Genomic DNA, 16,482 nt, shown 5'->3' with positions numbered 1-16,482 from the left:
ACACAATGGAACCAGCGTTTACTCTCTGAGGACTTATAAAAACATGTCTGATGACCGGAGGCCGCGGGGAGCGCAAACTTAATGACCTGTATGTGGAAATGACATGACAGCTTTATTGTAAAGAGCCTTTTTACTGCAACTTTAGATGTTCAGCTACTTGTGTTTGTAATAACTGATGAAACAGACCAATGTTAACACCACTGACGGAACCAGTGACACATCAGTAAAAGAGTTGAACATAGAGACAGAAATGACAGCTCAATCTTTTGTGCTGTGGAAAGCTACATCACTTTTTGTTAAAGATAATCTCAGATATTTTGTAAAAATCTAACTTATAGCAGCGTTCTGTAAAGACCATGGACAAAAAGCAAGGGACACCCTGGAGAGGAAGCAAACAGTTAGCCAGGCTAATATTCAAACACAAATTCAAACCCACGTTCATTTTAGTGTCAGCGGTGACATCGATTTGTGACTCCACTTCAAAGTCATCAAATCAAGAATTAGAGTTGATACTCCCAGCTCAACTTCATGTATCGTTGACATCCACGTACTCATAATTTGAGCAATAATAAATAGTAAAACCAATTATCTGCAACTGTAGTTTGTTGTCAACTCAGCAAAGAGCTGTGGGCACGTTTCCATGACACTTTTGTGTGGCACCATCCGATGGTGGCTTCTTAAACACGCAAAATATGATTTTTTTAATTCAGATTTGAATGTGTGTCATAGTGCATCTGTTGTATGATGATTAAAAAAAAAGTCCTTTTCTGAAAAGATTCCATTAACGCCAAAATTATATACTTTGTTCTAGATTGTATTATGGTTCTGCATTTGTTACATGTTTAATGTCTGTTTTTGCCAAACGTTTTGCAGCTGGATCAAGCGTAAATAGTAAATAATAGTGACTGCCACAGTTGACGTTCGCAAAGTGGCTGTTTTGAAAGAGCAGACTTGGCGTCACAGTTTGGATCTTTAGTTCAGTTCAGGTCAGAACCAAAACAAATCTTCATCAAGTGATGCTGGAGTCCAGGTGCCAGAGAAGTCGCGCCTCTTCACCTCCGAGGCAAGCGCACTTCCTGCATCCTCCTCTGCAATATAAAAACCCACAGTGAGGGACTGCTGCTGAAGCTCTCACAAAGTCTGCAAAGCCCCCAAAGTCCTGAGCAGCAGCCCTCCCTTCCTCCGCCAGTGAGACGTACAGCAGCGCCGCACAGGGTAAGTCAGTCGCGTCTGGCCACTGATTCATTTCGGAAGAAAACGCGCGCAATTCTCACACGAACTGACAGGATTCTTATATCCTTCCTTTAGATCGCGACTTGGGTACATCCATACTCCAAAATGAAGCCTGTGATAGTTGTCCTGTGCTGCGTATTTCTTTGCTTTTCATGCCAAGCAAGTGCACTGGCTGCGACCAGTGCGCCAGCCTCGAATTCTACCCACTTTGGCGCAGCGCGCAGCATTGGAGCAGAGACTTCCAAAAGCAGGCGGAAGCGCTACATAAGTCAGAATGACATGCTTGCCATCCTCGATTACCATAACAAAGTGAGGGGAAAAGTGTTTCCACCCGCGTCCAACATGGAGTACATGGTGAGTCCACGACTTTCATTCATTGTCCGTCACCGCAGAAGTGGCAAGTGCGTCTGGGCGGTTCGTCAGAGAAACACGGCTTAATCATCTGACGTGAGCGATTCACTCAAGAGTCTGAGCTCGATTTTGATTTTGATTTTTTTTTTTAATCAAATGACATCAGCTTCTCAGCGGACCACCAGAGTAGGCGCTTCCAGAAGAAGAGGAGCTCATGTGTCCTATTTCACTTTAGGCATGACGTCATAGTCCATACTTATTAGGAAGTTCATACAGTCCACGTTTTTATTTTCTTCTTACAATGTGGTTTGAACATGGACATGAGTAGTGAAGTCAAAGTGGAAGAAATGATTGGTAATGCCTCTGAAAAGTTATCGCCATGGTGATCGTATCTTGATTGCAAAAGCATCTCTATTTATGCAACAGTTTTCAGGGTTGACTTGATGCTTGTTGCCATGGCAACGTTTAACCTCTTATCGCACATCGTCCCTCTGAATGGGGCTTGAGATGAAGACGATATTTTCCAAAAGTTACGTAATATGGTTTCCATGCTCTCACCATGTCCGTGTGTGTGTGTGTGTGTTTAGGTGTGGGATGACACCCTGGCTAAAACAGCTGAGGACTGGGCTCATGCTTGCCTGTGGGAGCATGGACCACCTCATCTTCTCAGGTTTCTGGGTCAGAACCTCTCAGTGAGGACAGGACGGTGAGTGACCTTTGGCTCCCCACCCCCACACCGACATCTGCTGCTCTTCTCAGGGACGTTTCTCCCCCAGCAGTCATGGTCGTTGCCTCGTAGCCCCCTTCTTCTTTCCTCCTAAAAGTTTTTGCACTGTGACCTAGTGACTGCTTCAGGAATGCTTGTCTCAAATAAACAAAAACGCTGTTTTAAGCCGAAACCCACGAGGACAACTCTTTTTAATACCCTTTTGCGGGTCTTGACTTTTCTTTGGAAAAAGGGCACTTAAAATAAGTATCTCAAGGGAAATGAACCGAGAAATGTTGGAGGTGAAGTCAGTGACTGCCAGTCAATGTAGAGGCCTCTTAACATATGTATTTCTAAAGAGAAAATGAATTATTGTATATGGCTCATGTGTGCAAATGCATCATTCAACTGCCCATTTTTTGTATAAAATTCCAAAGAAAAAAAACTTAACATCAATGAAACGCTACAGGAGCTTAGAGCTCAAATCAGACTTCAGTTAAAACTCACGCAGCCACAAGCCAGATGAAGAAATTCTCTATCGCACTGTAATTTCCCATTTCTGAATTACTAAAGTAAATCTCTGTCTTACGGAGGCTGCACCGTCAAAGAGCTTCATCATGCATTAGAGCAGACCTGGGCAAAGTGCGGCACAGGTACCAAATGCGGCCCTTTGACTGTATTTATGTGGCCCTCCTGGAGTCAGAGTATATATAACTACAAAACTTACAATGTTGTTGTCCATTCTTTTTTGTGTGCATTGTATTTTCATTATGATGAAACTGAAACGTAACTTTCTCTTTACTTTTCTTAATTGTTTGGCTTTTCCGTTGGCTATTTTAGGAGTATTTCTTGTCCCTTCAAATACTTCAGAATTAAAAGTAGATGTAACAACAAACCAACATTTCATGTCCATTTTGAAAGTGTACTTTCGTAATCACACATGATGTCATCACTGGATATTTATTGTAATTTTCTCGTACCCTCCTTTCTTTGGGTTTGACTACCCCTCTCAACGGTCTCAATATATAACCTGGCCCCTTAGGAACTTTAAGCCCACCGCTACACTAGAGACTCTCTGTTGATAAGAGTCAATTGGCAGTCCTTAGGAAGTCGACAGAGAGACCCCAAATCACATGGCTTTACAATGTGTTTTCTACTGGCCAATTGATGTTCTAGTTGTGCGATCATTTGTGTTTTCAAACAGCTGTGATATACATCCTGAGCTATGACATATTCGGTGATAGAACATGACAATGATATGCAGTACATCATTCAAAAATGAAGAAGTTATTTTTCTGTTCCCCAGAATTGACTGCCAACCTGTCTTGGGTGTCTCCAGCCAGGAATAGCTGAAATACATACTGGAATACAGATTCACTGTAATTCATTATATACAACCAGTATTGTTGTGGTCAGCTCAACAGCATTGTCTGTAATCTCCAATCTAAATCTTAAACCTTTTTCCACCCTATGCCACACGAGTCAAACTCACGGCTCGAGGGCCAAATCTGGCTCACCAAGCCATTTTATGTGGCCAGGATAATTTATAATCCACAGATTCAACTGAACAGTCAGTTACCTGTTCGCTAAGAGGCCTAGATTATACATGTCAACAATCAATCTGGACATGGAAACAGAAAAGTATTGCTGCAGTTTGAAGGGCATAAAATAAGAGATGGGAAAGTGGATACATGTCTCTCTAGTGATTGCGAGTCAAAGGTTAGTAACAGACATGCTTTAGCTTCCAAAATTAAACAGAAACAGCCAAGGCTAATTTCCTGTCATCGGTTGTTCAATAAACAGAAATTGACCGAATGTTTAGGCTGAGTAGACACCGTCAGACAATATAGGTCAATTCGATAGTGAGTACATTGGTAGGAAAATGTTGAGGTTGGAACTGCCAGTCAGAAGGTGGAGAGGAAGGTCAAAGAGGAGATTTATGGAGTTGGTGAAGGAGGACATGAGGTTTGTAGGTTGGAGAGAAGAGGAAGCAGAGGACAGGGTGAGATGGAGGAAGATGATCCACTGTGGCCACCCCTGAAGGGAGAAGCCGAAAGAAAAAGAAGAAGAAGATACTATTCTGACCACATTATTACTCCTGTTCCAGGTACCGCTCCATTCTACAGCTGGTGAAACCCTGGTACGATGAGGTCAAGGATTACTCTTTTCCATACCCCCGCGACTGCAATCCCAGATGCCCTCTTAGATGCTACGGACCCATGTGTACCCACTACACACAGGTGGATGGAGAGAAGCTGAGACACGACAGGTTCAAATGTCCTTTCACTGACGCAGGGGTTTGTGTTGTGCTAGATGGTGTGGGCAACAACCAACAAAGTGGGCTGTGCGGTTCACACGTGCCACAACATGAACGTGTGGGGATCAGTGTGGAAGAGGGCGACGTATCTTGTCTGCAACTACTCACCCAAGTAAGTGTGATGAAACTTATGATATAATGGGGCGAACCTGTTGACCTAATGACGGCAGCGCTAATCCTCACAAAGTCGGCTGCTCTTGTGAAATGCACTCATGCGGCTCGGAAATTCAGCTTATCCCGATACAAGCCTGTGAACTCGTACGACGGCGATAAACTCTTGAGGCACTCTGAGACTAGAGTAAAATAAGAATTCCAATGTCATTTGTACGTGTGACCCATTCATGGCGTGTTGGGGTAAAACTGATGACCTATTTTATGATTGAAAATGTGGCCTCTGTGCGTCTGAGTGTGGCCTTCTGCTCTCAGAGGTCATTGTCTCCAAAAGTCTGGTCTGTGAATAACTGCTCTGACATGTGGCAGAAAGCGGCGCGACAACCTACACACACAGTTTTCTCACCCCTATATATATATATATATATATATATATATATATATATATATATATATATATAAAACACTTGACTAGGCAGGATTAGCTATTGTCACATGATATTCCTCTTGATCTTCACCCCTAGATCAGTTTTCTGTTGTGCCAGTGTCTACCAATTATTTTGGATTTCCCAAGACTACACTTGGTCCGCTTGGATACCCATTTACCTTGGCTCACTGTTTGCTACAAAATAATGATCTATGACGGTAAAAAAAGAATACAATAATAGGGATTTCCAGCTTGCTAAATGAGCAGATAAGTGGTCTCAATCCAGGCAGATCTCATCGCAATAACACCAGATGATGACCGAGACCAGAGACCAGATCTTATTCATATAACTGAGAAGACGTCAGTCACCAGTGATCAGTTTCTCCATTTGTTTTAATCTTCTTCTTGGTTTCGATTTCGTATGGACATTTCCTGGGATGCGATAGCTTCCCGTCTAGGGAAATAAAATTTCTTCAACATTCCTGGTTCCCATTCGCAAGTCTCAGTCACAGAGTCAGGCATGAGATCAAAGACAAGCCTTAAGATTCTCATTGGACAAATGGCGCATGACATTGTTGTGCTGGAGTTAGCAGCCCTTTGCATGGAGGGTGAAATCTCATTGAAAAAAGTCACAATTGGGCAGATGAGGTATCATGAAACAGTTTTGCAGGGTTGATGAAACAGTGTCCTAATTTCAGAGGCCACTAGATGGCACCGTTGGTTTAGAAATGATGTGAGGCTTCATTGAATTAGTTGTTCAAGTCCAAACATTTTATAGCAGACAGTGCCACCTGGTGGCCTCTGAGTATCAGGACTCTGTTTCATGAAACCTCATCAATCATTCACTAAACTGTTCCTCACTGAAGGTCACGCTAACAGAAGGTTCTCCCTCTGACGTGGGCCTTGTGTTACATGTATAGACGGTAAATTAACATTGCCACATCTCAAGGTTACTGTGAAAGATTTAGATGTCTGGACTGGAACATTGTGGCTCACCAAACCCTTGTGGTTTTCAGAGGTAACTGGATCGGCGAGGCTCCCTACAAAGTGGGTGTTCCCTGTTCCGCCTGCCCCCCCAGCTACGGTGGCTCCTGCAGCAACAACATGTGTTTCCCGGCTCTCAAGACAAACTACCTGCACTGGTTCAAATAAGCTTCCTCTCCGCGCACGCCGAAAACCTCCTGTGCCACAGAGACATTAATGCCGATCGAATTTGCACAACCGTCTTGGACCACATTGTTTTATGTATATATGGCTTATTTAAAGACACAACCACACATTGATGGCAGCGACGATTACAAGTGATCATGTGTAAATAGCCTGTAAATGAATCTCTTCAGTATGTGTTATTGAATATAATTTATGTTTAAAATGGAGCGTTCAACACATGAAATGCAGGGTGCTGCTTTTACTTTTTACGCAGCAGCGTTATTTGGCCACAAACTATGTGGCAATTAAGAATGAAACACCATCGTAGCTGCTCCTGTTTGCTCACTGTGGTTCTATCGGCGTCGCACCTTGGTGTTGTGTGCTCGGCCGATGTTGGAATGTTGTGATATGAAGATCAAAACTTTTAACCTCACAGTGAAAACCTACACTGGGATAGTCAGCATGTAGGCTCAGAACTGCAAACTCAGGCTGCTGTGGTTTCTATTCCTCAATTTGGTTCAACAAAAGTGCACTTAACTTGATTTACAAATGAAAATACTGCTTGACTTCAGTCACACCAGCACGTCGTCTTCATATGTGCTATCTGTACACACGCTGGTACATTTTCCTGTATCACACACTTGGTTGGTGCGGTTTCATTTGGTATTTTCTACCAATATTTTTGTACAAATCCATTGTTAATATTTTTGCTATAATCACTGATTTGTGTTTTGGGGCTGCAGGCACTCAAGTGCACCTTAATTGTTTGTACATTTCCAAAATACAAGGAAATTATTATGCCTTTTTATATACCTTGAATATATTACAAGTTCCTTTACTCAATAAGTTATTCATTTAATACAGGATGGCATTTAAATCATATAATTTTGGAGAAGGGTTTTCACCTGTCAGCAGTATTTATGTTGGAAAATAAACTGTTTTTTTAAAGATTTTTTTTAATTTTATTTAAGAAATATAGGTCACTGGCAATTGTTTGTTTACCAGTGATGTTTTAACAAAACACAGTTGCAGTTCATATTTTTATTGTTTGAAATCACTTTCATTTGAAACATCTGTTCCACAGGTATAGATCACCAAGCGTTCATCCACCTGCTTAAAACACCTCTTTCAAATAAGGAATCCCAAACATTGCCAAATACGATTTCAGTGAGAGCGTTTTATTTTAGAACCTCTCTTCAGTTGAATGATATCGATCTAAAACCAGTGATTTTATTGATGTCAGATGTTTCAAATGGATCGAGTTGCCTGCCAACATGAAACTGGCAATTGATGTTACCTTTCCTCTTAGTTAAGTTTTTTTTTCTGTCAAATTCTAAATTTAGCTTACTCCCTTTTTTCTTTTTTCCAAATGTGACAAATAAAACTTTGCAATGGAGAAAGATTCGCACTGACTGTATTTATATCAACAACATATTTATGGTTTCACTTTTGTGATTTGTATTTCTAATAAAATTGTTTATTTTCATTCAGTTTTTTTCCTTTTTGATCAAATCGCCTTTTATGCTACAGTGCTTTTGCTTCTCAGCCTGCACTCTTGTAGAAAAAGAGCCACAACAATCTTCGTTGCAGGAGAAAAAGAACCATGGCTGGCCTTCACGTGGATCCTAATAAGGAAGGTTGACTTTGGCACTGTTTGCTAGCATCAACAAAAATGAAGAGACAGTGTGTGGCCCCCCTATTCCTATGCTAAGCCAAAACAGAAATGGTAAATCAAAGCCTGGCCAAGAAGGCTGACATTTGTGGGGGAAAAAATAAAAAGACATTTTTTATGCAGCTTTACAGTGTTATTTTGTTGACTACCGATGAAAAGGTTTTCTCAAAGGAAGAGACATGTTTGACCATCTCTATGGAGAGAAGAATCCGAAGATGTTTTGTCTGTCTGAAGTGAAGAGATGATGCCAATGCTGCACCCTTATAGACTGGAGGGACAAGACCGAATACTCATGTTCTCCCAAAACTGCCCGAAGGAGTCAACGGCATAAGCTCAATATGTAAAGATGGATGTTCTCAATAGTGCTGTGTTTCAGACCAAGACCAGAACATGCAGATACCAAGGCCAAGACCAAAGATGTGAGCGACAAGACTGGGTCAAGCCCAACACCCATGAGGGGGGTGAGACTAAATCCAAATCACTCCCTGATTTATTCTGAAAATAAATAAGAGTCTAGCGTTTCTTTATCCGGGATTGGTCGGTGGTTTTGGTTTTGTACTTCCTGCCACCCATTGGTCTTGGTCTCGATTCGGTCTTGGGTTAGATGGTCTCGATTACAACACTAGTCTCCAGAGGATTCGCCAGGGAGGCATCTGCAGTACAAGACATGCGTGTTCAACTGTCAGGCAAAGACACCCAACAATGAACAGGTGAATGAATGTTTTCCACTCCATTGTCCCCTCACTTGCCATTGAAAACCAATTCAACCTTTTTCCTTCGATCAACCAAGTTGATGGTGGATCTTCTGTTTGGTCTGCTACCAATGAAAAAAAACTTGGTCAACTAGTCCACTGAACTTATGTGGACTGACTGGGGAAAATCCCTTGAAACAGTGATGACCCTTCTGAGCGTAAAGTGCAGGCCAAGAACTACACTGCTTCTCCAGAGTCTGAGGTTTGACTCTCAAATTCTCCTTGAGTGCCCCTGAAGAACGAATTGCAAGTCCAGACACTGAGTTTCCAAAATAACTGTTTTACTGATGTGACCTTTATGCATTATAAAATTGACTGTTAATGTGCGGAGAGGACTGTGGAACGTTCCGCAGACGATCACTTTTCAACGCACTGCACCTGGCATTGTTATTCAAAACTTACAGTCCATTATGTTTTGAAACTCCATAGTCCCCAGCTGCCCCAGTTAACTCCCCTGGAAGACTTTGCATATCACTCGGGGCCAAAAGACAATTATCCTAAGTCCAAAAGCAACGGACGTGATATGATTAGTGTAAGGAGCTGCTGTTGACTTTTACCTCGCTCTTCTGTCAGCACGAGATCGTGAGAAAATGTTAAGGACGTGTGTCAAAGGGGGGGAAAATATGTTGTAAATGGAGCGGCAACTACATGACAGATACTGGTCATTTCTGCTTTTTTTCCCCAGCTGATAGATCATTAAATGTCACATGCTATAAAGCAGACCTGGGCAATGTTTGGCCCGGGGGCCAAATTCGGCCCTTTGACTTTATTTATGTGGCCCTCCTGGAGTCAAGACATTTTTGTCTTTTGTCTTCTGATTCTTTTCTGTCAGCTACTTTTATTTCTTGTCCATAAAAATACATCAGAATTGAAAGTAGATTTTGAAATGTATGAGACACATTGAGAATCTTTAAATGGAATGTGGTTTAAATTAAATAGCACACAGCAACATTTTCTGTGCATTTTTGAAGCCTAATTTCATAGTCACAGATAAGGTTTATTTTTTCTCTTACCCTCCTTTCTTTGGGTTTGACACAATATACTGTATAACCTGGCTCCTTGAGAAATTTAGAGACCCACCTCTGCTATAAAGGATAGACCCAATGGAAAGAGTCATAAAAGAGAGAGAATACATGAGTGACTTTGCTTGGGTCAGTGACATCTAACTAAATGAGCGTATGCCAAGACCTGCTGACGCATCAGGGAGATTCCTGTGGTCAAAATTTACTGATGTGTCAGATAATCTTTTTCAGCTGAGCAGGTTCAGTGTCATGAGAGTTTGAAGGACAACTCGAATGAGAACACACAGAGTGATTGATGCAAAGGTACGTTCTTCTCATGACGGCACCTAAGAGGTGCTTGTGGATCTAAACAAAAGTCTAAAAGCATCCTTCAATTGCAAACAACTCCAAATGCTACAGTTCACAGAAGCAAAAGCATTTGTTTTTCAATCTATATTGTTGTGTATTTGTCCTGCTCTAGACGTCATGTCTGAGTTATATTTACTTTCCAGTTCTACTTAGTTCCCTCAGCAGTTTGAACAGTCAAGAAACCTTTAATCCGAGACCAGTGAGCCCGGTTCCTTGTTATACTTGCAATGTTGTCTTTTTCACATTTCCAGGAACTGTATTGAGTACTGATGATCAATCTTCAGTGAATACTGTGCCAAGACAATAAATTTAAGATGTTAAAATGCTAATAAATGGACAGGAAACCTTTGCTGGTGAAATAAAAGTCTATATCTGTGAAATAACTTCGGGTTCATTTGACTATTTTAAGTCTGACATGAAATATGTTTTTAAAAAATAGTGGCCTCTGCCAGGTTTCAACATGTGTGTAGTGAGTGACCACGTCCGTCTGCAGGAAGAGGTTCATTTTGTTCCCTTTTTAACAGTTTTTGGCTTCTTGGCTTGACATTGTAGGAGTCCAAACTGTTTTACGACCTATCCAATCACACAACGTGACTTGCTGTACATAAATTAAGGCGGTCAGGTGTTGAAAAGGTGTTGGACTGGATACAAAAGAGTGAAGAGTGAGTGAAATTGATGGGTGGTGCTTTTGGTTTGCATGGATGAGAGTAAATCTCTCAACAACAATGATGATGACTATTTGACTAAAAATAAATATAATAATAATATAATAAATAAAATAAAATTTAAAAAAGTGCGGGTGCATCGAGCTACAGAGATGGGTAATAAATAAATTGGATTGGCCCAAAAAAGGTTTGTTCATTGAACGGTCTAAAACTAGCAAAGGACACATGAGTCTAAACAAAAGCAATTCCCACTCTACCCTCCATTGAGCTGATCCATTAGGCTGGAAATAGATACATTCTGCTCCTTCCTAACTGACTCAAATTCATAACATTAGCATTACATTACAATCACCTTCATATATTTCATTAAATCTCTTCCAACTTTGGGGTTTTTGGAAGTGTCCACGTTCACATTAGACAGTTAGAATGTCACCTGTCGCCTGGCATAGTTTGATCACTGTAGTATCTATAGGTCATGAAAGCTCTCCACCTTTCCTGCGATCTGGATATGGAGTGATGTTACTTGCAGCAGCTGCCAAACCGAGTCTTCTTCAGTAAGGAAGTCAAGTGAATGTCCTCGATCTCTACCACTGATAGTTTTCTTTGGACCAACATTTGGACTAGACTGTTTGTTTTTACCAATGTTAGCAACTAACTTAGCTACTTAGCTTAATGGCTTCTGGCTCTGAGTTCAGAAGTTTTCACTGAAAACTGAAATCCAAAATATGTGTCAGTTATCAGACAAGGTCACTGCGAAGCCTTAAGCACTTAATCCAACATCTGTAATGCTAAATCAATCCTCCAAAAGTTACAAAAAGAGAAGATATCCAGTAGCAGAGAAGAAGCCATTTGTGCCTGCAGCAGCCCCCCACGCCACAAAGCAATATAGTTTTTGCAGTGCAGTTTAAATTGGTATTTTTCATATTGAGTGAACTGGATGCAAAGCTCTTGTGGCCAAATAAAACAACATGGCAGTCCAGATTGGGCCCTTGCGCCTCAGGTTGGACACGTGGTCAAAATGCTCTGCAACAGTAACAGCAGGAATGATGTGGTTTTGTTACACAATTGGCTGGTCATCGGAATCACTCTGCCTGTAATTGTTTTCTTTTATAAGCATGTCATGTTGACGTGGCTTGTCCAAGGCCCTAGAATCTCATGACCACAGTCATAAGAAGTAGGTCAACAAGATTCACACCTGTGTACAACCAGGCAAACACAGTAGTAAAGAGAGTACAGGAGTCGTTCCTCGAGGAAAAGTGACTTGTTATTGTCTGGACTGAGTTAGAAATTATGCATTACCATTATTCATACTAGACCAAAAGTAGCTGGAGACTGGAGCAATTGAAATGTTTTTCTTTCGAAGCCATTTTTTAACAGGTGTCACAGGAATAACTTCATAAATGAATAACTGATGAAGAAACAGGTGGTGTGGAATGGGAAGACTATACAGGGTTCAAGTCAGAACCGTGGGCATGGATGTAGTGAGTTAAACAGTTGGTCAACAATCTGTACAGGAAAGGTAAAATGGGTCTGTTGATCCTCATGTCAAATGGCCATGGTTTGCTTGAGAGGATGTCTCACGACACTATGAGCAAACTGTACATATTACTGATAGGAATCTTCCATAGTATTGTAATTCCTTTTGCTTTTTTGGGAAAGAGTTTTTTTTTCTCACTTGAACCTCACATTTAAAACACACCGACGTGTCAGTGTTTATAAAAGTATTCCAGCATTTATTTATTAACATTCCCATCAAGCCTCTGGCTGCTTCTCATGAACTCACACCTATGTGATGTCAGTAAAATCGCCATCTGCTGTCATCTGAAGTCACAAAGTGGTACGAGGTTGCGCTCTAACAGCTCAGCTCACATGTGGTTTTAGCACGTGTGAGGCATTTCTTTGACAGAAACACTAGGCAGCCCTCTGGACAGTGAAAGGTAAAGGCCAGCCAGACTTTGTTGAGAGATTCAGCATGTGTCTGTTTTATGTGCCGGTTAGCTCACGTGAGGAGGCGCTGGGAATCAAACCAGTGCCCAGTGTTAGTGTTGGTCCAGGGCACCGACTGCAGACGGTGATTTGGAATCTCTTTTGTGCATTGTTTCTTCAGAGCGTGGAGGATTTGGCTTTTAAACTCTATGACTATCATATTTAACGTGTGCAACCAAGTCTGTGATGTCTGGCTCTAAACAATGCTGACCTCATGAGTTCACTACTTGGAGGGATGATTTCACAGTACCTTAAATGGTAGCACACCGCTGAAAATGTGTACTGACCTAACTTCAGACATGGAGTCAGAGTTTCAAGCATGCAGATGTCTATTTTTGACTCAGGTGGCTTATTACAGTCAAAGTCAGCGTTTTCATTTTCATTCACTTATCCTATAAAACAAATACAATGTGGCCATTTGCATCATCGCCACTTAGTTTTTTGTATTTGCTGGAAAGGACGATGACTGTAAGGACAGTGGTTACTCATGCTGTTTTCCTGTAAAGAGTTTGTCGTATTGAGTCACTACAAAAGTGGATTTATTTCTGACAAAAAGAAGATGGAAACCAATCTTTGAATCTAATTCCACAGCACCTGTTGGGTTCAAAGTTGGATTTTTGCTGAACAACACTGACACCTGGTGGTTAATCGGATAACGCGCTGACGCTGCATTTCTACGTGGCCATGCCGCCTGAAAAAGGACAACCAGAAAATAATGTGTCAGAATTCACGAGAGTATCCAGCTCCATACTTCAAGACTGTAGAAAAACGACTTCAAAGATCAGAAGTAACTGAGAAAAGCTCACACAAATATCCAGGAAAAGTGGGACCTGCACTTTGCTCCTTTATAAACTCTTTAAAATGTAGGATGAAATCTTGGACGCAACGTAATAAAATAGAAAGACATGTCATTCAAGTCAATGTCAAACATAATTAGACTGTTGGGGAAACAGAAAATATGCATCTTACATTTTTATTGCAAAACCAACAACTGGATTATATTAATAAAATGTCAAAACGCACAGTGCGCTCTTTGCAGTGATTTTTTTATTTATTTATTTCAAATGAGCTCAATTGGACAGTAGGCGGCAGTAGCGTCCAAACTTCCTCGGCAGAAAAAGATAACAAATCCTTCAAAAGAATTGTGGATCCAGATGCGATGGCCATTTGACCTGCTCAACTTTATTTTGTAGCAGACAAACGCAGACAAATGGATTGGCGAATATATGAAACAAATATAGTGGGAATACAATACTACAAACATTTTTTTACATCAATATTCACTTGAAAAACATGACATGGAATTTCTAACCGATGGCTAACAGCATGACTTGAGTGTAATACATGACTGAGCCAATATCCCGTTTTAAAAGTGAATTTCTCAGCAATTCCTCTAATGTTCATCGTTTTTATCTGGAAAATATCAGCATCCTGTGAAAGATGACAGAATTATTCCATCAGAAGGAAAGAAAAAAACCCTTTTATGAGACACTCATAAAAAGAATGACCGGAATCAGCAGTAAAATGTAGGCTGGGTGATGGGTGTGAGTGGGACTTCTGGCTGATGCTGCATTGTCTGCAGTAGAATCAGACTTTCTATGGAGCTCTCCTGATAGATCCCTTATCCTCTGTTCACCACTAGGTGGTAGAGACAGATAAGGCCGACCCACTGCCTTCACTGCTGATAGCAATGATGTGCTAAATCACCTTGATGCCCTCTGATACTCTCATTCACCTCAAAGCTCCTCTGATTCGACTCAGCCTGCACCATTAGGGAGGAAATGTGGGGCTAGATAACGTGCGGCAAAAAGAAGAGTGTTTATGTGGGTTTTCCGTTTGATCCAGAGGATACTGTTTGAGTGGAAGAAAACCCTGGCAGGCCTGATGCGTTCTGCTGGGTTCACCGAGTTTCTCACCGGCTGGATGAAGTTGCTTATCGAAAAATCTGAACCTGCTTGTGGGTCTGCATGGAAGAGAGCTTGCATAAGCAGCAACGAGAGACTTGTATGTTTAGCAGCTGCGATACAGATTTTTTTTAAGTTTATGAGAAGAGAAAGTCCTGCAGGAGTGGCGTTTTTTATTTCACTGCTTCAGAAGATGACTGCATCATTCTTAACATGACCCAGCAGATATTCAAACTCCATACTAAAGCTCACTGTTTGTACCTTTGGGTGGCTCTGTTTTTGCCTGTAACGTTCTATTTTTCCATTGTTATGTTTGTATTGTGACTCTTTTAGACAATCATTTAATCTGGTCATTTTTTTGTGCCTGGTCTGTATTTTAGTCTGCCATCTGCGCTATTTAATCTTAACTGTCTACCTGAACATACCAAAAGTTACAGTTCAGTGCTGAACTCCTTTAAATGGTCCCTCTGAGACCTTTTTTTTTTTTTTTTAAATCCTCCACTTCCTTACTCATGGGATCTAAAGTCTTTGTGATGCAGTGGGATACTTGGTTTAGGCGAGTCGTGGCCGGCGAAGAGCAGGTTTAGAATGTAAACGTTTCTCGACTCTTTGTTTCCTCCCAGGGTCTAAATTCATGTTCAGGTTGTAAAAATGATGTTTAAAAAAGCTATGTTGATAATAAGAAAACAGACGTATTACGTTGGATGCAATGTTGTGTTATGTCACAATCAGCTCGGCGCTTTGATTAAGAGGTGACTGAATTTGATGGATGATTCAGTGGAGCTGTTCTCCTGGGAGGTTTGAGCAAAGCAAGCGTGGTGCTATTTCAGCTGTGGGTGAAGCGTTTGGGGTGGAGGGGGCTGTTGGAGGCTATCGGAGGTGAACATGGCCGAGCCACGGGGCGGACAAACTAGCGTGATAAAATCATTTCTTCTCTTTGTCTTTCCTGGCATTAAGAGATTATGGTGCCATCTAAGAAGTGGAATTCTACTTTAGATGAGGTTGAGTATTGCAGTATTACATACTTGCATTATCGACATTAAACCAAAACAGATGTCAGTTTGTTGCAGTAGTTCTTTTGACTTTTCCCACAGGAGTTTCCATAGCTGGCCTCCTCCACCTAAACTCATTTTGAGCATCCTCCCGACTCACTCCCGCCCCCCTTCATGTCCTTGTCTCTCAAGCTCTTCTTTATCTGGCATCTCCCTCTCCACCATTGTTTGTCCATCACTGTCTCTCAATCTCCACATGTTCAAACCTTGGTCTCCAAACCTTCCTACATGAGCTGATCCTCTGATATACTTGTTTGGAATCTTGTCCTTCCTCGTCACTCCCAATGAAAACCTGAGCATCTTGAACTCTGACACTTCCCACACTGCTTCTTGCATTTGTCAGCGGCGCTGAACCATCCATCACAGCGGGTCTCACTTCTTCCCTATAAAGCTCCCCTTTACATTTTGATGCCGTTTGTCGTAGTCATCTGCTCCTGTTTCACCCTGCCTGGCTTCTCTTTCTCCTCCCTTGATTCTGTCGTGACTCATTCCAAACCCTTCATCTTCACTAGGTCCTCTTCATCAACACCCACATGCATTCTCTATTACATCTCTCCAACTCAGACATCCAACTCCTCTTCTCTTCACTCTCTCTACAAATCACTATTTCATCTGCCAACATCATGGTTCATGAAGTCTCATGCCTACTCTCATCATGAAGCCCTCCGTCGGTCCTGCTGCACACCTCACCCCTAACTCACGGCCCTCATACATGTCCTGTCCAATGCCCAGATACCTTTCGGATTCCCCTGACCTCTTCTTTTGGAACGCTTTCAGAAGCTTTCTC

General features: G+C 41.6%; 1 protein-coding gene across 2 annotated transcripts; it reads left to right on the top strand.

The window, feature by feature from the left end:
- Positions 1–1,146: 1,146 nt before the first annotated feature.
- Positions 1,147–6,516, top strand: LOC128756290 (peptidase inhibitor 15-A-like). Of its 2 annotated transcripts, none has more exons than XM_053860673.1 (6): positions 1,147–1,215; positions 1,287–1,587; positions 2,172–2,290; positions 4,398–4,530; positions 4,604–4,719; positions 6,162–6,516. In XM_053860673.1, exons 2-6 carry the CDS (start codon positions 1,339–1,341, stop codon positions 6,295–6,297), a joined length of 753 nt encoding a protein of 250 aa, XP_053716648.1. In that variant the 5' UTR covers positions 1,147–1,215; positions 1,287–1,338; the 3' UTR covers positions 6,298–6,516. The 2 variants fall into 2 exon arrangements, with proteins under 2 accessions (XP_053716648.1, XP_053716647.1); XM_053860672.1 differs by having other exon boundaries at positions 1,157–1,215; positions 1,309–1,587.
- The last annotated feature ends 9,966 nt before the right edge of the window (positions 6,517–16,482 follow it).

Source organism: Synchiropus splendidus, chromosome 3 (genome assembly GCF_027744825.2).
Source record: "Synchiropus splendidus isolate RoL2022-P1 chromosome 3, RoL_Sspl_1.0, whole genome shotgun sequence".
In the NCBI taxonomy this organism is placed as follows: domain Eukaryota; kingdom Metazoa; phylum Chordata; class Actinopteri; order Syngnathiformes; family Callionymidae; genus Synchiropus; species Synchiropus splendidus.
The sequence above is the reverse complement of the archived record's forward strand: the minus strand, read 5'-3'. Positions and strand labels throughout refer to the sequence as shown.